The sequence below is a fragment of the Peromyscus maniculatus genome, chromosome 6 (genome assembly GCF_049852395.1).
Source record: "Peromyscus maniculatus bairdii isolate BWxNUB_F1_BW_parent chromosome 6, HU_Pman_BW_mat_3.1, whole genome shotgun sequence".
Lineage (NCBI taxonomy): Eukaryota > Metazoa > Chordata > Mammalia > Rodentia > Cricetidae > Peromyscus > Peromyscus maniculatus.
This window is the reverse complement of record NC_134857.1, coordinates 99,339,534-99,363,950: the sequence shown is the minus strand read 5'-3', so window position 1 is coordinate 99,363,950 and position 24,417 is coordinate 99,339,534. Positions and strand designations below refer to the sequence as shown.

The window sequence follows — 24,417 nt, the reverse complement described above, 5'->3', positions numbered from 1 at the left end:
TAACATAAATGGTGAAGAAGGTAGTACTTTTGCCCTGTCAGTACAGCTTTCTTGGTTGAGACAATGTTATGGTGTGGTTTTGTTATTGTTGCTTTTGAATGGGTCATTCACATGGTAATATTTTACAATTTGCATTTATATTTCAATTGTTGTCTTACAATGAATCCTGCATTTCTGTAATCATATCAGTAGTGATCACTGTGGATTTACTTTTTTTTCTATTGTGTTTTAAATCAAAGCATTGATACCACAGTCACATCTCAGCTAACACCACAATGTCCCAAAATGTTGTTAACAAAACAATATATCTACCACATCAAGAATTATCTGGTTAATTTAATAGAAACAAGGGTCTCATTAATGTGGTCCAGTCTACAGTCTGGCCTTAGGAATCTATGTAGCACAGGCTGCCCTCAAACTCAAAATGTTTTGTTCTTCAGCCTCCTTTATGCCTCTGTCACCCAGACAGGCAGTGGATTTTCGTTCTTTTTTAATTTTTTTTATTGAGAATAGATTTGTTTTTCTCACATAATACATCGTGATTATTTTTTCTTCTCCCTCTACTTATCCCAGTTCCTCTACCCCAATCTGAATCCACTCCCTTTCTGTCTCTCAGTAGAAAGCAAATAGGCTTTTAGGGGATAATAATAAAGTAAAATATAAGATAAGACAAAACCCAACAAATCATCATAGGATAAAACAAACAGAAAAAGCTCAAAGAAAAAAAGGCATGCCAAAAAAAAAAAACCCCAAAAAACAGAGATAGACACAGGAATTCACTCATTCACACACTCAGGAATCACATAAAAACACAAAACTAAAAACCATAACAAAAGACATGTAGTATAATAAAATAAATAAATAGAATAAAGTAAAAAATGAAAGTGAAAATTAAAAAAAAATAAGAGAAAAATAAAAGGCCTTGAAGTGACATTATAAAACAAGGAACTGGAGATACTGTTGTTTGTTTTGGCTGTTTACTGCTGAGCACAAGGCTACCCTTATGAGTAGTTTCCCCAGTAAGACTCCCTTGGAGAAAACTAATTTTCATATGCAAGAAGTTAACCTATTGGAGATTGCTTCTGGGTTAGGGATAGGAACATGTATAGGGCATATGTTCCCATTTGCTTTTAGTTCTAGAACCCCATCTGGTTTAGACACGTGCCGACACTGTGCATGCTGCCTTGTTCTATGTGTGCTGATCCTTCTGGTTTAGAAGGCCTTGCTTCCTTGGTATCCTTCTTCCCCTCTGGCTCTTAACACTTTCTACCAGCCTTCTGAGTTTCCTGAGCCTTGAGCGGTGAGGGATTTGATTGAGGCATCCCTTTTATGGCTGAATGTTCTAAGGTCTCTGACTCTGCGTATTGTCTGGCTGTAGGTCTCTGTATTTGTTCACATCTGCCAGGCAACAGTTAATGTGACCAAATATCTAACCTACCTTAATTTTTTTTAAGGGTATTTATTCATGTTTGGTATTTTTAGGCCGAGTCTTATTATGTAGCTCAGGCTGAATTGCTCTGCCAGTCCCTTCATTAAAAAAAAAAAAAAAAAGTTTTTTTTTAAGGGTAGCTTTGTGCAGAACAGGATCCTGAAAAAGATACTAGTGATGGTTGTTGTTTCTGTCTCCATAATTCCTTTTCCTACTGTGGCAGTCCTTTATCTCCTTTGCACCACCTTCACTTTTGTTGACTTGATAAAGAAGCCTTAAATTAAGGTTTAAAAAGTTTCTAGTTTTACGTTGCTCTGATTATTTCCTTGTAGTATCATAATTTGTTCCTCTCTTCTCTGTATTTGGGCTTACATATCTCTAAAGACACATACCATGGGTTCTTCCATGTTTACTGACTTAGTTATACTGGAGATTGATTGTGACTCACGTGGTCACATGAAGCCTTGATTCTATTTTTCTGCTAATGATCTAGTAATGTCTTTCATTAGAGTGAGAGGTTATAAAGATTGCCCACCCTTTGAAAACTCTTTTCTTTTTTTTTTTTTTTTTTTGGTTTTTTCAAGACAGGGTTTCTCTGTGTAGCTTTGCGCCTTTCCTGGAGCTCACTTGGTAGCCCAGGCTGGCCTCGAACTCACAGAGATCCGCCTGGCTCTGCCTCCCGAGTGCTGGGATTAAAGGCGTGCGCCACCAACGCCCGGCTGAAAACTCTTTTCATTAGGTGATAACAACTAGATTTATTTTTTCCCTAATAAGCTAGACTTTTACCTTGTAGAATAGAGTGTGTGCAGAACAGTTCTGGTTTTCCTTTCACTTACTCTTGGGGCTGAAGGCAGTACTAGAGATTAAACTCAGAACCTCACTCCTTATTAGACATATGCTATGTCACTCAGCTGTATCCCTAGGCCTCTCCGAGCAATAAATTCCTTACTTGCTTTGCTAAAGAAAACAGTTGATAGACACAGCATTTGCTGTAAGTAGTTATGTTCTTACATCAATTTAAGAATGGGTATAAGTGCCAGGCGGTGGTGGTTCACGCCTTTAATCCCAGCACTCGGGAGGCAGAGCCAGGCAGATCTCTGTGAGTTCGAGGCCAGCCTGGTCTACCGAGCAAGATCCAAGACAGGCACCAAAACTACACAGAGTAAACCTGTCTCAAAAAAACAAAAACAAAAACAAAAAAAAAAAAAAAAGAATGGGTATAAGCACTAATTCTTGCCAGGTTTATGAATTGGTTTTTAATAAATAGCATCTCTCTTATTGTGAATTTTGAGAAAAAAAGAGCCAGGTGTGACTGTGAGCTAGTAAAGTGATAAAAGTTGATAATATTTCGACCTTTTATTTCCCTGGTGGTGCTAGATTGTAAAGGTGTCCTCTCCTAGCCAGTTCAGTTGAGTTTCATTTCATTATCCATTTTGAGTTACTTTTGTATGAGGAATGAGGCTTAGGACAGTTTGTTGTTGTTTTTCAACTAGCAGATTCTCCAAATCCAACCAAGATTGAATGTCTATTGAATCACATTTGTTCTTTTTCAGATAATAATTAGAAATACTGTTTGGATTTTTTTTCTTTTTGTGTATGTGTGTGTGGTTCATTCAAGCTTTCATATTTTTGTCGATACCAAACTGCTTTGGTCTTTCTAGTTCTGTATTAGGTATAATATAAAAAGCTTTCCATCATTTTGTCATTTTCTTTTTTAAGATAACCTTGGCTGTTTTAGTACCTTTCTGTCAGTCTTCTGCTTTTAAAAAGCATTTCCTGAAATTACATTTGCCAAATGTTTTGCTTTTTTATGATTCTGTAACACCTGCAGAAAAATTTAAACAACTGTTCTGAGACATTATGTTGTATGTGTTGTATTACATATTTTATAACAGCACCGGGAAGGAAAACTGCAAATGCAGACAGTAGCAAATGAGCATTGTAGCAGTGAGTAATCGGGCTCTTCTCATCATTTCCAAAATATATGTGCTAGTACCTGAGCTTTCATTTGTGTGTGTGTGTTAGTTTGTCCGGTGTTTTGGAGTCCTGCTACTTGTAAAGTGTCTTCCTGAACCTTTAGTAGAACCAGTGCTTAGAAAGACAGAAATGCTGCTTGTTAGTTTTGTAAGTAAGGCTCCTTTCAATTAATTAAGACAGTGCTGGAATTAAGTACCTTCCTAAAAAGAAGTGCCAGTGAAAAGAGTTGTAGACACATGGATCTTAGGTATAGGTACAAAGATTAGCACTCTCTGTCCTGTCTCTCATTATTTAATTACTGTTTTAAGTTTTGACCCCACTGTTAAATACCTAAATATCCTTTCGGTGACAGTTTCTACCTGCAGAATAACTAGAAAAATACCAGTTTAAAAAAATAATGGCTTAAGATTCCACCTCTGTATAAAGTTCTTCATGTCATTTTTTTGTGGCAGAAACATATGAAATAGAACTACTTAGTGAGTGTTTCAGTCAGCAGTGGACTCATCTCATGAGGATGTTCCTATAAGATTATAATGTAGCTAAGAAATTCTACTGTCTAGTAATATTGTATGTTACACAGTGCATTATCAAACAGTTGTAATGCCCACTGTATAAAGTACAGTGGGTATAGTTAATGTGAAGTACACAATACTTGATAATGATGGTAATGGCTTCCTGGCTTATATAGTTGTCATAGCTTTTAAACATTATTTTAGAAAAGACTCCAGTTACTTACAAAACTTACTATAAGATAATATGTGTGTTTTTCCAGCATCAGTCTTAATGTACCTCCTGTCTGTGAGTATGTTTGCGAAAAGATGATCTTAGAAAATGATGTGGAGTCTTGGTTTATTAACTTGTCTTCTATTTTACTGTAGTTGAATTTTAAAATTCTTAATGTTTAAGTCTTAACTCTTTAAAAACGAAATTGGGGGACAACTGTGGTGACTTGAGTCGATTATCCCAGGAATCAAGAATAGCCTTAATTCCATGATAGTGCACGTTATGGCTAGAAAAGATCTATTAAAATGAAACCAGGCTACAGAAAAATGAAACCAGGCTACAGACATAATTTTAAATTCATCGTGGTCATGAACACCTAAATCCCACTTGGGATTCTGAGGCAGGAGTGTCATGAGTTTCAAGAACTGTCTGGACAGCAAATGAGACCTTGTCTCACCAGAAAAGCAAAACAGAAATTTTGTATTTTTAAAAGTTGACAGCTACAGATGATAATGCATAATATATAGAAAAAGTTTCTAAAGATGCACATAACCTCTATATGCAGTTGAAGATGATAGGTCACTGCCTATGGTAGAAAGTCTTCCAGCAGCTTGAGGTGAAGATTATGCCGGAGAGTTTTACCAACTAGAAAATACAAGATGCAACAGAACATTCCAATTAGATTCTTGATTTTGAACATTTTTTTCTTTGTATTACTGTGAACAGAAAAATAAGGTTTCTGATCTTACAGATTTTATTGTCAAGTGGGAGGTTTAACAAGAATAGTTATAATTAGAGGAAAACAAACATACATAGTCCATTTTACTGTAGTTGAATTTTAGAATAAAACAAACATACATAGTGTGGTTTTGAATACACTGAAATGAGTGATTCTTCCAAAGGAAGAATTGTGAGGGTTTTGTTTGCCAAGGACATAGTATTAAAAAAATACACTATAAAGCCTGTTTAGAACTTGTAAGGGGCAAATATTTTGAATGGCATATAGAATAATTGGGAAAATTTGAATGAAATGGTGCCACAAAAGTTTACAGAGCAAGATCTTAGGAATTACTGTGAAATGTGAATTTTATACAGGAATTATTAGCCTCTTAGCATCAAAAGAGGTAAGTTTCTAAGTATTCTATAACTATCTCATAAAGATAATAAGATATAATTAACCAAAATAATTGGTTAAGAACCTTTGTTGTGAAGGATCAATCAGTTGTCGGAACAGTTGAATAGATCAGTTTAGTTTTAAACTGGTTCCAGGGGATGATTGGGAGCTAAAAAACGAGTACTAAAGGCTTCTTAAACTCTTAAAAGAGTCTAAAATAGCATGAGATGAAGAAATGTGGGGAAAATAAACTAAAGCATCCTATTTTAATGATAATTACTTACAAAGAATGAAATGTGAAGATCTCTATCAGGCAATAGGAAATTTAGTATAGAATTTTGTTTGTTTTGAGACAAGGTCTCACTGTGTAACCCATGCAGGCTTAGAATTTACTTTATAAAGAAGGCTGGCTTCCAATGCACAAAGATCCATCTGCCTCTGTCTTCCAAGTGCTGGGATTAAAAGCATGCACCAGCCGGGCGGTGGTGGCGCACGCCTTTAATCCCAGCACTCGGGAGGCAGAGCCAGGCGGATCGCTGTGAGTTTGAGGCCAGCCTGGGCTACCAAGTGAGCTCCAGGAAAGGCGCAAAACTACGCAGAGAAACCCTGTCTCGAAAAACCAAAAAAAAAATAAAAAATAAAAAAATAAAAAAATAAAAAAAAAAAAAAGCATGCACCACCATGCCTAGTCTAATCTGTTATTTTGAGTTTTAGTCTAAATTTTGGCAAGTTTTAGAGAGTTGAGTTTTAGAAGCCAGAGATTAAAACTTAAAACTTCACTTACAATTTTCAAAATATAAGAGAACAAGATTAAATTGTTGAATTAAATTTTGGAAGTACACATTCATACTGTGTATCAAAATGAGATTGAGGCTGGGGAAATAGTTCATTGGTAGAGTTGCTTGCTTACTAAGTACAAGGCCTTGGTTTCAATCCCCAGTATTCAGAATGAAACTTGATGGCTGTAACAGTTAGGATTAAAAGTCAAAGTGGCCCCTCAATGCATAGGAGCCATAGGATTATTCACAAAAACAAGAACAATCAATTAATATTAAGAATAGGAGAAATGGCATGATGAGTAAAACATTCCCCGTGGGGAATGTTTGCAGTGTGGCAGAATTCATATGGATTTGAAGTCTAGCATTTCCACATTGAAAATGTGATGTAGCTTTACTGTCTGGCTTGGTTTTTGTTTTTTTGTTTTTTTTTTTTTCAGTGAACATAACAGTAATAATCCCTATCATCTAAGGTTGTTTGGAGAATTAAATTCAATGATGCATATGAAGGATTTTACCCAGTGCTTAGCATGTAACAAATGTCTGTTACATATTAGCAGGTGTTTGTTTTTCAGGCTAAAATTACAGAATTGGTTGTAGATTGGACCAAGAAATAATGAAAATATTGAGGTTTAGAAAATACACCTTTTTAATAGGACTGTTATGAGACCTAGAACGAATTTATCATGTTCATACAGAAAGGGCCAAAACTGACAGTAGCTAGTGATAGGTTGTATGTTGTAGGTTGTATGTTGTAAGTTTGTGTGTTGGAGACTTAACCCCTTTGTGGCAGTATTAAGAGGTGATGAAACCTTTTAAGTGGAGTCTAGTAGGAGGTTCTTCGGTGATGTCCTGTGAAAAAAATTGTTTTAGTGGTTCTTGAGAAAAGGTTTCTGAAAAAACGGGACTGGCCCCTCTTACTTACCTCCCTGTGTGGTTTCTTTACACATGTGCTTCTTCCTTAACACCAGTACCTAAAGGAGTTCTTACCAGATGGGACTGCCTAAAAGCTAAATCACTTTCAAAGCCAGTACGTAGTTTCAAGTACTTTGTTACAGTAATGGAAGATGTATTAGTGCTCGTAGCTAGAGTTTGTAAATCAGTAAAGTTACAGTTTATCTTTCTAAATTTTAAAACTTACGTTTTATTTTTTACAAAGGAGCAATTATCTTGTAAAATAATTGAGTTGATATTTATGTAGACGTTGCAGTTTTATTAATAAAGATAATTCATTGTAAAACTTTTTTTTAGGTTTTCTTAACAGCCACAAGTACTTAGGTGAAATCTAAAAAACTTCTATGTTGATCAAAGTTAAATTCTCAGAGAAGAGTATTTTGGGGGAAAAGCTGAAGTCCATTCACAGAGGCTTTAAAGAGTTTAAGCTATGTCTCTGGTTTAGAAGTGAAGGTAGTTTTCCAGTAACCAACCTGGGGCAAGAAATTACAGAGGAGAAAAGCATAGCATGTTATTAAGGGGAAGTAGTGGTTGCCACAGCTCTTAAAGCACTGGTTCCATATAGCAGATTACTCATGACATAATCATCTAAGTCCTTTGACATAATTTGACTCACCTGCTTTGTAGCTTGGTAGCTGAGGAGTAGTGATAATAAATAGACTGTGAATTATCATTTAAGTAGGTAGAAATACTATTGAGGTCCTCAAAGCTTACATTTTACCGTTTTGGTGATATTTTCATTACCTCCTTCCTAAGAGGTTGGAAATTGCTTCTGTTTTGAACCCCAACTTTTCTTTTATGAAAGTTGGCTATCTCTTTATTAAAGGATAATATTTATTAAAATGTAGATTAGACTATTTAAACTGCCTCTTGAATCTATAACAATTAATGTTTGCCTTTTAATTCTCAATTATTTTAGATTCATTTAAATAAGTCTTTTAGTTTAATGATATTTCATAATCTAAAGCTTTATCTAAATATTTTACCACTAAGTTTGTTCCCTGATAAAAACCCAGATTTAAAAACCTGGAGTATTTTTTTAAATTATTATGCTTAAATATTTAGAATTTTGAATAAATTTTAATTAGTTTTAAATTTTTGATAATTTTGTTAGATTATTGAATCATTTGTCACAGTAGAAATGTATCTTAAAAGAAGCCTCCCCCCCCCCAAAAAAAGCAAAGGGGTAAGTATATTTAGATAGAAAATTTAAATAGATTTTGTTTATATTTTAAGGATAATTTGTTTTGAGATATCAGCAGGAAAATGAGTAAGAAGTGATTTAGACTGAGTAGTAATTTTAACACATACCCTGATATCCTTTTCAGGTGTCACTACAGCATGTCTTCTCTTTGCAAGGAGTTGTTTGTCTTTTAAATTTCTTAGTATTTTCTTATGTAAAGTGTACTGTTTACAAAATGTTCCTGAAGATTGTAGGCCATCTCCTAATGCCTGTTGGTGTCCACAAAATCCAAATTTCTGACATTAATACTAAAATAGGCTTTGCCTTTTTGCCTTTGATTTTTCTTACTAGTATGTTTAGGGGTTTTGTTTTCTACATCACCCTTAAGTCTAATAGAGGCATAATTGTATGTTCTCTTATTTTTAATTTTATTATAGCAAATGTCAGTACATATAATTCAGGTAAATACTTATATAAACAAAAGCTTGTTTTCCTCTATAATTTTTAAGTGTAAGGTGGGACATGAAACCAAAAGGTTTCAAAATTCCTTTAGCTTAGGTCCAAAGCTCAAGAGAACTGCAGTATTTAACAGAAGATGCTGATTAAGAGACTGGATATTTAGAGAAAATAGTGTTTGGGGATTCTTGAGGTTGTTTTACTTTTGTGTTAAGTTATGGTTTTTCAGGAAAAGTTTTCTGGGTTAATGGCTTTGAGTGCCTTTTCTTGCCTGTTAGAATTGAAAGTAGCCCATAAATGAAGTCGACTTCATTTGTTATTGTGGGAAAGAACTTATCAAATAATTGTTTGAATTTTGAAGTCTTTATATAAAAATGTGAGGCTTAACATGGAACTTTTTTTTTCTATTGCACCCAGTTTATTGCAGTTGGTGGCTTTGTTTTTGTTTGTTTAATTTTGCCAGGATTAATTCCGAGTCTCATAAAGACCATGGAATTTAACAGCATTTTAAATTAGTTTTCCTTCCAAGAGGTAGCCAATTAAAGCCACTAAAACAAAGAAATGGTTTGACAATATAATTACTACATCTGGTATTTCCACTATTATTAAATAATTGTATTGTCAACCTAAGTTGAATGCTTTGTACATTCAGCCAAACTGCCTGAAGATGCTGGGTGGTTTCCTTGTGTTGTTGTTACTTTGTTTCTAATCATTCAGAGGTCACTTACCAAGAGGATGTAAGAAAAAAATTACCGAGTATGAATGTCTGTAGTTTATAAGTGTATATACGTCCCTTGACAAAAAATAAAATTACACTTTGAACATTAAATGGAAATAACCTGTGAGATGTGATGAGAAGTATTATATTTAATAAGTCAGGGCCAAGGAGACAGCTTAGTGGGTAAAGTGCCTGTCAGTCAAGCCCAAGGAATGATCCCCAGAATGCAGGTGAAAAAGCCTGCAGTGGCAGCACTCCTGTAAACCTAGAGCTAGGGGTCAGGGGTTGTGGAAGCTTATCTGCCACCCAGCCTAGCTGAGTCAATTAGCTTCAGGTTCAGAGAGATACTCACTAAAAACATCAAGCCAAAGAGCAATGCAAAACATTGGGCCTACACACATGCGCACTTACATTATCAGGTAAACATACCACATACAAGAATGAGTAAAATGGATTAGTAGCTGATAAAACATTGTGTCAGGATTACTAAACATGTGTGATGGTACTTGGTGTTATGTTATTCTAGTCTTCTTATTTTTCTTTAAGCTGGAACATTCTGAAACAAAAACTAACAACCGAGGAAAGTTGGCAAAAAGCTGTAAAATACACCCACCCAGAACAGTCTTATAAATGAGAGTCTTCATTCTAGTGTTAGAGTACTCACAGAAAAGGAAGGAAAGCTGAATGAGGAAATTGGAAGGGGATGATTCATGTCAGAAGCTTAGGAATTTTGTCTTTAACACTAGAAACTTGCAGTGAAAGGTCAGAGCAGTCTCTGTAAAGCTAAGAAACCTGCTAAGAAAGAATAAGGTCTCTGCCCCTGAAGGTAGCAGCACATAAGAACACTACAAAGAGATAATTTACACAGCCACAGCCAAGAGCTGTTTCTGAGCAAGTATGCTGCTGTACTGTTAAGCATTGTACTTAATGAGTAATAAGTAATAGGAAATCAGAATTGAAGGGTTGAAAGTATTTGGGGTTTGTTGTTTCATTTGAGTCTGAAATTGAGAAGGCAAATTGTCCTATCATTTTCTTTTGGACATTTGTGTGAATTGTTTAGGAGGATTTGTTTGTAGGAGCTGAATTTTATAGAAAAACAATCTTGTTTATAGGAACTGAACTATATTTGTTAAGTGCTGCATGGATTCAAAATTAGGTTATGAAGGAGACAATACTTGTAGAAATGGGATGACGAGTACCATTGTCTTGAAGGTTTTCTTATATTTACCTCTCACTGTAAATCCTGGAATTGAAAATTTTACTCTTCATGCTTTGTTAGCTTTTCCATAGGGAAGATACAGGACTCATATATGTAATATGCTAACAAAATACAGGTATGTACCTTAGTTCAAATAATTAATGACTGTTGAAATCAGTTATTTTTTTATAACTGCTCCACACCAACAAAACATTTTTCTAAACATAAAAATTAACTTACAGGAACCATTTGGAACGGTCAGCCATAAGCCATGCAGCCATCGTGCTTAAATTGGTTTTGTAAACGACTTGTGTGTGTTTCGTAAAATATGCTTTATTTTAAAATTAGGGCTTCCTGTTGCAGCTGTTCCAGGAGCTCTCAGTCCTTTGGCTATTCCAAATGCTGCTGCAGCAGCTGCTGCAGCTGCTGCTGGCCGAGTGGGTATGCCTGGAGTCTCAGCTGGTGGCAATACAGTCCTGTTGGTTAGCAATTTAAATGAAGAGGTTAGTGAAATAATTTTTAATGCTTTTTCATCTCCATTTCATTTGTGGAAGTTTTCATATTTATTTCATTTTGCACTTGCCTTTCCTTTTATGTATATTCATTAGCCAAAATATCTTTTGTATTTCTGCTTCTGAATAAAATTTACGCACTTGTTTAGGTAGTACTGTTTTTTTAGACAGTCATATATCTTTATATATGTATATATATTTTAATATAGCTACCTATTTTTCCTAAGAAAAATATGGTGAAGTACCGTAGTCTGGCTTTTTATTTTTCTGTTGTTCTCAAAGGCAAATGTGGTCTAATTTTGCAAATGTATCTAGAAAACAGTTTTGCTCTTTGCCTTTTCTAATGATTTGCTTGTTCATTTCATGCTTATGTGTCATTGCATTTTTTTAATCTTATTTTGTGTGAACTACTCTAATACATTTTTCTTTGAAGGTTCTCCCAAAGATCTTGACGAGGCACTCTTCCAGTCTTTCTTAGTAATTTTTTCTTTGCAGTTTTTAGTCATTGTCTTCTACAAATATATTTCAACTTTACCCTGCCCCCTTCTTGTTAAATAAAGTTGCTGTTATTTTCTTCAGTTGTACATTTTATGTCTGGTATATTTTATTTTGATTGCTATGAAAGCTGGTATGAAATGTGGGGCCCTCAGATGTATCAGTTTATGGTGTCTAATTTGAATATTTGTCTCATTTTTGATTGGCCTCTGTTAATAATGGATATGACCTAATTTTATCATTTAATACTGTTATCATTCACAGTTCTGCATGCTAAAGTGTTTGGATCAGAGTGCCTTTGTTTTAAGACTTGCCTGCATTTCATAACCAGCCATGCTTATGCAGTTAAAGTTCGAAGTTTAAAATTCCTATGCATGCATTCCTTCCCTATGTGGAGATGAAATGCTGTAATTTACTCTTTGATATAGATGTACTTTACCCATATTTGTCTTGGATGACTACATTTTGCTCAGTTTTTCTTGTACAGTACATAAACCAACCATTTTCTGACCAAATTCCTGCATTTCCTATGTACTGACCTATATTTTATTTTTTTTTTGTTCCCCAATTCCTTATTTTTTTTCTTCTGCATTGCTGTTTCCCTTCCCCATTTCATCCTTTTCCCTGTGTGTTCACCTCCCCTTTCCTTGTCTTTCCCCAAATGCCCATTCCCTTCCCTGTCTTATCCTTTATTTTCCTTGTCCTTGTCTTCATTCCCTGTCTCCATTCCCTATGTTCATGCTTCTGTGCTTGAACAAATGTTCCTCGGACCAACTTGCCCCAATTAACCGCCTTGAACCATGATCCATGACCACCTCACCATTCTGCGGGAACCACCCTTCGTTATGGATGATCTGTTCATCTCCGCTCTTCCTCGACTCTTCTCTCTTCTTGTCTTACGCTGCTTGCTCTTCTCTCCTTCTAAAGATGGTTACGCCCCAAAGTCTGTTTACCCTCTTCGGTATGTTATTGTTAGCACTATACTTTTATTATTGATTTGATTTTTTTGTTTCACCTTAATTCTTATTTGTAGCTAGCACTTTGGCTTAAAGTTGAATAGTAAATCTTTTGCTATTTTTCTTTGCTATTTAAAACTCTCCATAGACACAAAGTTTGTTTTAATGCATGCTGATTTATTTTGCATGGTTTTTAATTTAATATCATTCACATAGCTTTGAGGGTTTATCAAAAATTATTCTTTTCAAATTCACTGTTCAAAATCTTGTTCTTCTTTATTCATTTGTGCAAATGGTGAGATTGAGTGAGTGATCATGTTGATGTCTGAGTGTTTCATTGATGTGTCAGAAATATAATCTTTAGATGACTTGCATATAAAATTAATTCCATTTCTGGATTACCTCTCTGTGACTCCACAAAAAGGTGTTTATGGAGATGTGCAGCGCGTGAAGATTTTGTACAATAAAAAAGACAGTGCTCTGATACAGATGGCTGATGGGAACCAATCACAGCTTGGTAAGAGGAATATATATTCCGAATTTGTTTTAAGATTTGTATTCCTGATTATTTCCTGAATTAGAAAAGAATTGTTCATAAAGGTCATAAAAACCCTGATTAATGTCCTTGTATTCTTCTAAAAATCATTTATAGGTATTGATTCAATTTAGCAATGGAAAGGAAAATTCCTTACAGATATTAAGTTTTACAAAACAGAAAATCTTCACCAATGGTTAGTTCAAAGGCATAAAATGTAGTTTAGTCACGTTACATCTGTATCATTTTTTCATACATGCTTCCATCTAGTATACTCAGCATGTAATAATCTATAATCTGCATCTCTGTCACCAGGGTCTTAGCTTACAATTTAATTCATTAACATTCAAAAATGAGGCTACTTTATTCTGATTGCATTCACATTTTTTAATCTTTGAAATTTACCATTTTTGATGGGATTAATGTTTTTTGATGTTAAACCCATCTGAAACTCTGTGAACTTAGCTCAGCTGATAGAAAATTATCTGACTTTCTGATTTTAAAGTGACAGTATCTATAGGTGTTTGGTCTATCATTTTCTTGGTTTGTGTGCATGTCTCTTTTTTTGAGGTGACTCACTGCCATTATTTTGTTATCACTGAGTAGTTTTTGTGGTGTTTTTTGGTAATTCTTCGGATCAAATCCAGAGATCTTGCATATACTAGACAGGTCCTCTGAGCTATAGACCTGCCTCACTGCCTAGGGGTGTTTCAAGACAAGAGTTTTTCTGCATAGTCCTGGCAGTCCTGGCTGTCCTGGAACTCACTTTGTAGACCAGACTGGCCTTAAACTCAGAGATCCTTCTCTGCCTCTGCCTCCCAAGTGCTGGGATTAAAGGCTTGTGCCACCACTGCTCAGCTACAGTAACTATTTTTGTATACAGCATTTGATAGTGTTCCTAGTGAACAAAAACATTCTCAGGTACTTCCTTTTCTTACCAGTATTTGAATTGAACATGGCTTTTATCTTCCTGTAAGTTGTACCAAATTAATCATATTGAGAATTGTCTGTGGTATAGTGATCAACAAATTTATTCTGAACAATTTTTGTTTCATTTTATATGAAGACTTTAAACAAGTGGTATTTTAATCTTTATTGTGTTTGGGTGCCACAACAAAATGCTCAAGTTATGGATGATAGAGTTCCAGATCAAGGTGCTAACATAAATGGAAGGCTATCTTGTTGAGCTTGGAGACAGCCACCCTTACCTGTGCTAGTCATGCTTTTGCCCAATATGAGCATATTGAATATGAGCATATTGAATATGAGCATATTGAATATATTCGCTTCTTTCTTTTTTGCTTCAACGCAATATCTGACCAGAGAAACTTAAGGGGGAAAGGGTTTATTTTGGCTTACAATTTAAAGGTGCAGTCTATCACAATGAGGTACTCACATCAGTAAGAACTTGAAGTGAATTGAATTGTTGGCCAGGAAGCAGAGAACAGTGAATGCTAGCTGGGGTTCAACTTGCTTTATATAGCCTTGACTAGTCTGGGATGCAAGCCCATGGCATGTTGCTGTCCATAGTTATTGTCGGTCTTCCCAACTGAGTTCATCTTGATCAGTGCCTCTACCCGGGAAGTTCCTCGTGCTGTGGTGACCCCCAACCATAACATTATTTTCGTTGCTATTTCGTATCTGTAGTTTTGCTGCTGTTATGAATTGTAATAAAAACATCTGATATGCACAGGTTGAGAACCACTGATCTACATAACCCTTCAGAAGCTTCTCTCCTAGGTGTTCTAGATTCTGTTGTGTTAAAGTTTGGTGTTAACCATTGCGTTGTTGAACTTTCAATACAAAGTGAAGAACCTATAAAAACAGCCCCCCTTCTAATATTAGGCAAGATCTCTTTTTTGAATGACATCCTGACAGGTACCTCAAGAAGCCCTATTGATGTCCTATTTTCTTAGCACTATGTGCTGTGTAGAGACAGTTGTTTTGTCTTTATGTGTATTACAATTTGAAGGGAGAAAATAATAAATGATTTGAATGAATTTTGGTGAATTTAAAGATATAGGGTATCCATAAAGAATATTTAGTGATAACTGAACTTTTACAGCATATGATAAAAAGGCCTTTTTGTAGAAGAGACTTCAAAAAATGCTATGACAAAACTAAGAGAAAGTATCATTATGCTTTCTAAGCAGAGAGTGTATAAATATAAGGAATACAGTTCTAAGATGGGATTCCATAATAGCTTGGATAGTATCTTACTACTTACTTCCCAGCACTCATATAGTAGTTGGTGTTACATACCATCAGTAAATATCTGCAAAGAAGCCAGAAGGTATATAAGGGGCAGACTGGGAAATGTAGCTATGTTAAAACAGAAGCTTAGATTTTGGTCCTAGTTACTTGTACTAAGTAATGACCGAATCAGGTTCATAACATGTGAAAGTCTTTTACTGCTCTGTGGATTCAGTGGGTTGGGGGGAAATAGAAGAAGATTAAACAGAAAGGCACATGAAGAATTACGTTACCCAGATTTTTAAAAAATGACAGTGAGCAATGAGAAGTAGAGGGAACATAAATTTGCTAGGGAACTAGACAAATCATTGCAAACCCTGCTGACTAGGAGATAGAACACAGTAGGAAGTGAGCAGCAGCAGGATGGGAACATTAGCAGTGACAAAACCCAGCTTATCATCAGGGTTGTCACAGAAGACAGGTTTGTAGAGGTTTCTCTTGTTCTGTGGAAGAACTACCTTGTCTAGTAGAAATGGAAAATGAAAGTTAAGTCTTAACTACCAACTCTTGTGCTGAATTCATTACTTTTTTTTTTTTTTTTTTTTTTTTTTTTTGGTTTTTTCGAGACAGGGTTTCTCTGTGTAGCTTTGCGCCTTTCCTGGAGCTCACTTGGTAGCCCAGGCTGGCCTCGAACTCACAGAGATCCGCCTGCCTCTGCCTCCCGAGTGCTGGGATTAAAGGCGTGCGCCACCACGCCCGGCTACATTACTTATTTTTAAATTGTAAGAAAATTCAAACTTTTCAAATTAGAAATACTACCTTCATATCTTAATAGACATTCTTTATTTTTCTAGCTATGAACCATCTTAATGGGCAGAAAATGTATGGAAAAATTATTCGTGTTACTCTCTCTAAACATCAGACTGTGCAACTACCTCGAGAGGGGCTTGACGATCAAGGGCTAACAAAAGATTTTGGTAATTCCCCATTGCACCGTTTTAAAAAACCTGGATCCAAAAATTTTCAAAACATTTTTCCTCCTTCTGCCACCCTTCACCTGTCCAATATCCCGTGAGTATTTCAGCTGATTCACCAAGGATATTCATCTTGTTTAGCAAAGCATAAGATTCATTATTGGTCTGTATTAATTTGTACTCTTTCTGCCTAATTTTTTTAGTCCTTCTGTAGCAGAAGAGGATCTGCGAACTCTATTTGCTAACACCGGGGGCACTGTGAAAGCATTTAAGTTTTTTCAGTAAGCAAGCTTCTTTGTCTTTACATTTGTGACTTGATATACTTTTTGTTTAACCTCAAATAGGTAAAAATCAAATATTTAAACTCTTCTTTTGAAGTATCTAATTTCATAATTTTGTTTCAGAAGAGATCACAAAATGGCTCTTCTTCAGATGGCGACAGTGGAGGAAGCTATTCAGGCTTTGATCGATCTTCATAATTATAACCTTGGTGAAAACCATCATCTGAGAGTGTCTTTCTCCAAGTCAACAATTTAAGGAAGGGAAGATGAAGATTGTGGGCAAATCACATTGTTTGGTGTCATCACCTATTGACTGTTCAGAAAAGTGGGGACCAGAGTTTGATTTTTTTCATGCTGTTATCATTCCTTGGTTATAAAATGAAATGGCATATGTAAAGGCAGAGTTACTAACTGCTGTGTTTCATCTGTTCTATAGGGAAGCCATTTTATTGTCTGTTTAAATTTTTAGTTTAATTTTGCTTTCTTTTTTTCTTTATTTTTTTCAACTTAGTTGACATACGTGCCTTACAAAGGAAAACTAGTGTTGCTGTTCTGCATTTACTAGGAAAAAAGAATTGGTTGTTTAGGGCACATCGTTATGTGGGAATTAAAATATGTTTAGGCAGGGGTGTGTCAAAAGGTTAAGTTTTTGTTTCTCCTGCTTGGAACTTATTTTGAATTATTGGCTTATCACATTTCTTTCTATTTAATCTAATAAGATACTTGATACTGAAAGAATAAAGCAGCATTTTTAGTTTCTACTATCTTAGGCTTTATTGCTTTTGAAAACATTGGCCTTTTGTATCTCACAAATCTGGTCTAGATTCAGTTATGAATGTAGGCATTAGTTAAAATTAACAAGATGCAGAGTATTAATTTCTTAAGACAACAAGTGATTTCTGTAAGTTTGAGCCCTATGTGGAAAGCGTTGTGGAACCTTAACCTTTTTGTACACACTCTTGTGGGACGTATCATATAAATGTCAGCACTAAGTAATGTCTTGTTTGTGGCTGAATATTTTTCGTAGATGTTTTTGAAGTTGACATGACTTATGTGCATTTAAATATATATTGCCATCCTTAGTTTGTAATTAAGATTTGGAAAATGGTTGTGGATTTCTGAGCATGTGCAGACTGGTCTAGCTAGTTCAGGAACTGGTGCATGTATTTTTCAAAGACAAAGAAAGTGTACTGCGAAAACTTGCAGGAAGATTAATTTTGTGGCAGTTTTCTAAAACTGACAACCAGGTGGGACCAAAGTTTATGTGCCTTTAGTCTTAATTTACCTTGCATTGTAATATTCAGTTTTAATAAATCTTCAAAATATTTTGTATTTAGGAATAGATCTGACTTTAATAAAAACATGGCTCAGAATCTACAGGTCAAATTTATTTGAACAGTTCTTGTCAATCTGAATTGTTGATTCTGTTAAATGACCAATCCTTTTTGAAATTGATGTACTTAGTTTCAAGATTCATAGATTCTGTTATCTATGTAGACAGAATGGTCATGTATATTTTCTATTAGTTGAGTTTTTACATCTTTAGAAATGTAAAATTCAGTATAGTTTGAAAGCGGCACAATTAAAAATTAATTTTCTAACAAAGTTGGGAGGTTTGATGGTTGTTTAATTTCATTTTGTGTGTACTCTGCTTACCTCTGTAGCATGCTCAATAAACACTTCTGTAGCTCTGTATTCACCTTTCTGTCTTTCTCTGCTGCCTTTTCTCTCTCTCCTTTGTTTTCACTCCACTGTGCTTCTGAATTCATGTTTACTCTCTGCCAGGGTGGGAAAGGAGTAATAATATTACAATCCTATGGCTTTATACCATAAATAAATCTAGATGCTGTGAAAATGCACCAGCTGTTCCTTTTTTTAATGCAAAAGACGGTAACTGCTTTTTCAGGAGGACACATATTAAACATTTCCCACCCTGTTTATAATCTGCTTTAAAGACATAACTTCTACTGTAGCTCGTTAATTCTCTCTATCTCTTTTGTTGTTGTTGTTGTTTTCCCGTAGATTTATGCACTAATAGATCTTTTGGATTTGCCATGCTCTCTTGCTGCAGTTTCATCTTTCATCTTTGTGTCTGCTCAAGATTTCCTACTAATTTTAGACTACCTTCTGAGCTACAGCAAAGGGCTCTGGTGTGACTGGAAAGAAAGGAATATGTCACCTGCTTTTAGTTGGGTGGAGCTATATACATGCAGGTATTCGAACAAACAGTGTTTAACTGATGATGCTGTGATGTTCACTCTTTCTAATGATATATTCGAGGTGCTAGTCAAGTTATTTCTTTGGTTACTTTTTTATATACAAATACTGGTATTGATTGATTAACTTTATAGTTACACATGTATACCTCAAAGTCACATAATGGAGACATTAAGAAGAGTTTTTAAAATGAAGGAGCATGTTTAAAAGTTTAGTTCTAATGCAAGAATTCACTCAGCTTCAAGAAATACAGTAAGTAAAAATGATTATGTTTTAGAGTTAAGAATTGGAGTGTTGCTTGGAAGCCATGGGTGATCATTCATGTTTTTCCTTAAAGTGATGTGGCAGTACAGTGGCACGGTATAGGAACATCAGCTATGCCTTAATTCTGTTAGTTTACAACCAGCATTGGGACAGAACTGCTTTAATGGGGTTTTCCTCAGTATTACATAGTAGTTCCAATACTTGAAAGTATATTTTTAACTCCATTCCAGGTAGTTCTTTGTAAGGTGATATTTGCTGGAATGAAAAGGTTATGAGCTGGGCTCATTCCACTTGATGAGTGAAGGAGCTCCTGATCTCCCTTTAATGAGAATAACCAGAGACCAAGTTCTTCCCCCATCCAAGGATGTAATGGCTGGTTTTACCATTTTTTAATAGTTTCTACCAGCACAGTCTTATTTTAAAAGTATCAAGACACAGAGTGGGAATTTTGATACTCTGGAATTTAAAGTTCAATGTGTTCAATTAAGTAAGCCCACATTGGCAAGAAAATGTTTGGTAAAAGTACTATCAATTTTATATTTTCACTGCCTTGACCTTCCCTCTCCTGGTAGCTAACATTAAAATATTGTTAGTGTGAACTGCTTTGTTAGAAGATTTGCCTTGGGAATTTAGAAACAACTTGATTTTTTAAAAATATGTAATTGAGAGAAAAACTGATTCTTTTTATGTTAAATAAGATTTCTTTTGAAAATGTGTTTCAAAGTACCTCCTTAAGAAGGGGGTTCATATTGTTTATATTTAATGTTGGAAACCTATTTCTGTGTGTGAAAGCAGCTAACAAGACCTTTGCTAGGAAGAGGGTAACAAACTTCTGTAAAATCGTTAAAAAGTATACTAACGATATGGAGGATTTAGGGTTAGGATAGAAAAACGTGTTAATTATCTTAGTTCATGTAGATCACCAGGTAAATAGTTTTCAGGAGAAAAATAATTTTTCTCAGCCTGGAAGTAAAATTGAGTCTAAATTCTATGCGGAATTCCTTCCAAGGTTTTTTGTGAGGTTCAGGTAGGGCATGTGCTAACATGCTGTGCTTTGGGTCAGTGTTATGCTTACTTTATAAAGTTACATTCTAGCACTCAGGAGGAGACTTAGGCAGGAGGATTGCTAGCTCAGGATAAGTGAGACTGTCTCTAAAATAAACAATATTAAAATGCCCAGCATTCCTAGCCTTCAGGTTTGCCTGAAGTGAACCCAGTTACCAACAATCCACAACATCCCAGTATCTTTCTACTTTTGTAAAGAAATGTTTGTTAATGTTTTAAGATCACTTACATATTATATGTTTAAGGAAAATGGTGTAGCGTGCACTTACAGAATACATTCCACAGCCCAAGAAAAGGAATCTTTGGGTGTGGCTTCACATTTCCATTTGAACTATCTGATAGTTGAGTAATAAACTATATATAGTTTTAGTTACAGACTACCCAGGAAAAGGAGATTTTATATATAATCCTTTAAAATTTGCCATGAAACTTGAAGGTGAGTCTTAGCTTAATAAAGATTTTTTCAGTATACTATGGAAGAAACAGCGTATTTTTGTGAGTAACCCAGCAGATTTAAAAGGAATATCAGTCTCCATTCAGAGGATGTAAATATAGAATTGTTTGATGAAATTGAGTACACATGGGATTCTATTTTCCTGGTTTCCTGAAAGTCTGAAAAGAAATGAAAAAATTATTAAACTAGTATTAGAATATTGGTTAGTTTTCAGTCTTCATTACAGTCATTTCAGAATCTTACATAGTTAACTTTAATCTCATTTCATTTCCCTTAAATTATCTTCAGTTTTTATAAATAATGAATATTTTATAGTTCTAGATCATCAGTTACTCAAAGTGAAAACAAGTCTAAAAATGAAGAGAAAAAAACATAATGGATACGAATCTGTCCACTTAGCTCTGCTGAACATTACAGACTAACTTACCTGCCCCTTTGTGTACCTACCTCATTTTGCCACTGAAGACAATCATTACTTTGAATTTAATTTTTGTTTTTGTTTTTTGTTTTTCGAGGGTTTCTCTGTGTAGCTTTGCGCCTTTCCTGGGACTCACTTGGTAGTCCAGGCTGGCCTCGAACTCACAGAGATCCGCCTGGCTCTGCCTCCCGAGTGCTGGGATTAAAGGCGTGTGCCACCACCACCTGGCTTGAATTTAATATTTTATTCAATGGTTTTTCAAAGAATTTGTTCTGTATTCTGTCATTGTGCATGAGCTTTTTCTTCTTAGTGAACAAAAATACTGTAACAGCCAAGCTGTTCGGTGTGATTTTTTTTTTCGTCAGTTTATAATTGTTAAGATTGGGATGTTAAGGCACTGATACTTTTCTAAAGAAGTTTTATTATAATTCTCAGTGAGTAATAGTTTACTTGGATCTCAAGTGTTTCTGAATACACACACACACACACACAACAAACACACGCACTCGCGCGCGTATATATATGAAAGTAAATAAGTGGTCATAGCTAATGTTTAAGAACTTGCTATATTTAAGATCTCCATATAAACTTAACCCACCAGCTGCACAAAAGTTCTTTGCAACTTCTTTTAGGACATTGCTTCCTCTCCTCCTCTTCTGTTTCAATGGACAGAAAGAATATTTGATTTCTCTCTTTGTCCCCTTTATCTGGTATTAGTGTGATGTAGCATTTTTATTTTTAAACCAAGAAAATTAGAATTTTTTTATTTACTAAAAGAAATTTAAAGTAAAGACATCCAACATCCTTATATAACTTTTTTTCTTTCCTCAACCTTCCCCCATTTTAGTGTGTAGCCCAAGAAGCTTCGTCAAGGCTATATTTTACTTCACAGTATTTTCTCTTGTCTTGGATGTCTCTTTACTAATAGCTGAACTAATTTAACTTGTCAGCCTTGTATTTCTCTCTTGCTCCCCAACATAAAACCTCAAACCAAGGGCAGTTAGTATCAGCTTTGAATTACCAGGAGGAACCTCTTACCAACTGAGGCAGCATTTGTGGAGGATTTCCAGTCTTACAAGCTTGAGGCATGGTATAAAACAGAAGTGGAGATGTTTTGTTTCCTGTTTCCTTCCCTTAGGAAATTTTCATAGTAATTTTAAGTTAGAATAAACAATTCTGGTGAGACCAGATGAATAAATAGCAAGCCACATACGTTAATGACTCAATTGTAATGAAAATGCTAGTCGCTGCGTTTATTATAGTCCAGTCTTGACTTACATTGTACTGATTGAAGGAAATGCAATTGCTGTTAGTATTAATAAACATTGTTTGAGTTGATAGGTAAATATGATCGAAATCAGTGTGGCTCTGTATTTAATGATAAGGGGAATTTCCATTAGAGCTGACTTAAAAGTTACTGCAAATTAACTATAGCCCCAACTTGGTCAACATACTAAGAGAGAACGCAACCTGGAGTCTTTTTAGTAAATAGTCATTTTCTTTTCATTTTGCACCTTTTAAATGTCACTTTTCACTTCCCTTGGAAGCACAGATACCTAAGGCCTCAGCTGGTGAGTAGTGTCTGTAGGGGCTACTCCCCATACCTACAGTCCAGCAGGTGTCTCTTCTGTCCTGCCTTGCTGTGCCTGCTTCCTTCCTCATTGCTCTGTCAACCTTGTGCTGCTGTCACTGCCCATCTCTGCACTTTAGTTCTTCATTGTATCCCTATCCTCCTCTTTGAAATGAACTTGTCTCTGGTTTGTAGTTTAAAACTAGTCAATTAGATTATAGAAGTTTCTGGCTAATGAACTGACAAAAGATAATGCATTATATATTTGTAATAAGATGTTTACTGTATTTTTGTCTTGTCTGGCTGAATAGCTTTCTTACATACACACACATACACAACACACACACACACACAGACCTTAGATTGTGATAGTTCAAGTCTCCTGAAACTTGAAACTTCCAGGTGTTTTGTCCCTAATGTATTCAGTCTTAATGGAGAAAAATTGGTCAATTTGGCTAAAGAACTCCTTTAAGAAGTCCCAGTTCTATGAAACCATTCAAGTTCATAACATCAGTACAAGTTGCCTCTGGGAGAATGTATAGTACTGCTGAGGTTGTTTCAGCCCTTCCTACTAAATCTGGAATGTTCTAATGTGAAAGTCTACTTAATTATAGAGGCATCTTCTGTAAAGTGTAAGCATTGATGACACTAAATGGTATTGAGACCTCATTCTACTGCTGTGAGACCTTCATGAGCCTTAATTTTCTCATCTATGAAATAGAGCTAACCACTGCCTATGGTTGACTGTGAAGGTTATGTGAAATTGTTCCATTCCATTGTCAGTTTTATTCTTCCCATGGTACAGACTTCGGCATTCCATTTAGGAAGGGTAGCCTGTCCCACCTCAAGAGATACTTGGTGTATGTTATCGATTGTCAGGAATAAGACAGAGGCCCAATATAATAGGTTTTTCTGGATATCTTGAAAATAAAAATGTTTACTTACATGTGATTCTTTTGAAAAGATAATAATGGCAACAGGAAACAACCCAGTTGAACTAAGCTGGGTAGGAATATAAAGATGCCGTGTGCACCTCACGTAGGGTAGCTTTTGAGTTCTGGATGTGTTAAGAGCTGTACTTGTCTCTGTTGCTAACTTATTTCAAGAAAGCCTCCTTCCAACACTGTACATTAAGATACAGCCTTTCTGTATCCTCTTCCTCAAACACACCCCAAGGCTTTTTCAGAATAAAGTGTCGTAGTATTAAATATTTCTTAGCCACTTAACATGAAAAATCATGCTGCTGTTTTTATTTAAGATGTGGATACTGCTTTTTAAGAAATGACTATTCAAGGTGCTTCTAGTCTTAATTCTTATTGTTGCAGCATATAGCAAAATAATGTTAAGTTGGACATGGGAAACAAGGTTGAATTTATTTCCAGTTGCTATTCCAAGTAGCTCAGGCCAAACAATTCAGTTCCCCAAGCCCCTTCCTCATCAGTGATATGAAACTGATGATAATCTGTCTTTACTAGTTGAAGTTTTTAAAAGGGTAGCTAGTGAGACCACTCTAAGTATTAAGTGCTGTGGTAATAAAAGTTTGGTAATGCTTTTTGCACTAATTTTTAGATGATAGTACAATTTTCTGAGTGAACAGATTTTCATCCTTAAAACACCTGTTATTTTCTTTCTGTACTGTAGATGAATAACTATTAATCACAAGAGAGCAGAAGAGGCAAAATTTAGCCTTAAGGATTGCCATGTCATTAATCCAGCATTGTGCTTTCAAGTCAAACAGGCCTTTTAAAAATGAGAATTTCTGTCACTCACAAACATCATAGTGTTTTTTTGGTGGGTGTGCACACTCATGCCCAAACAGGTGCCCATGTTTTAAGTCGTGGCCTGAGGCTATTGCATTGTACACTGGCTTGGCTAGCTAACTGGCTCAGGAGATTCCGTCTGCATCACTTTTGCTGAGATCACAAGCATATTGCCAATACCTACCTGACTTCCTT

At 35.3% G+C, this 24,417-nt stretch overlaps 1 protein-coding gene across 4 annotated transcripts in view; it reads left to right on the top strand.

Annotated features, from left to right (window-relative positions):
* The window catches only part of Ptbp2 (polypyrimidine tract binding protein 2), a 65,670-nt gene extending 47,591 nt beyond the window's left edge, over positions 1-18,079 (top strand). Inside the window, exons 9-14 of one of the 4 annotated variants that reach the window (XM_006977843.4) lie at positions 10,892-11,031; positions 12,463-12,496; positions 12,916-13,008; positions 16,074-16,290; positions 16,397-16,474; positions 16,601-18,079. In XM_006977843.4, the coding sequence (XP_006977905.1) occupies positions 10,892-11,031; positions 12,463-12,496; positions 12,916-13,008; positions 16,074-16,290; positions 16,397-16,474; positions 16,601-16,730 (692 nt within the window). In that variant the 3' untranslated portion in view covers positions 16,731-18,079. Of the gene's footprint in view, positions 1-10,876; positions 11,032-12,462; positions 12,497-12,915; positions 13,009-16,073; positions 16,291-16,396; positions 16,475-16,597 lie in introns of all 4 variants that reach the window. The other 3 variants (XM_006977842.4, XM_015996547.3, XM_015996546.3) reach the window with 3 other exon arrangements.
* Positions 18,080-24,417: the final 6,338 nt, after the last annotated feature.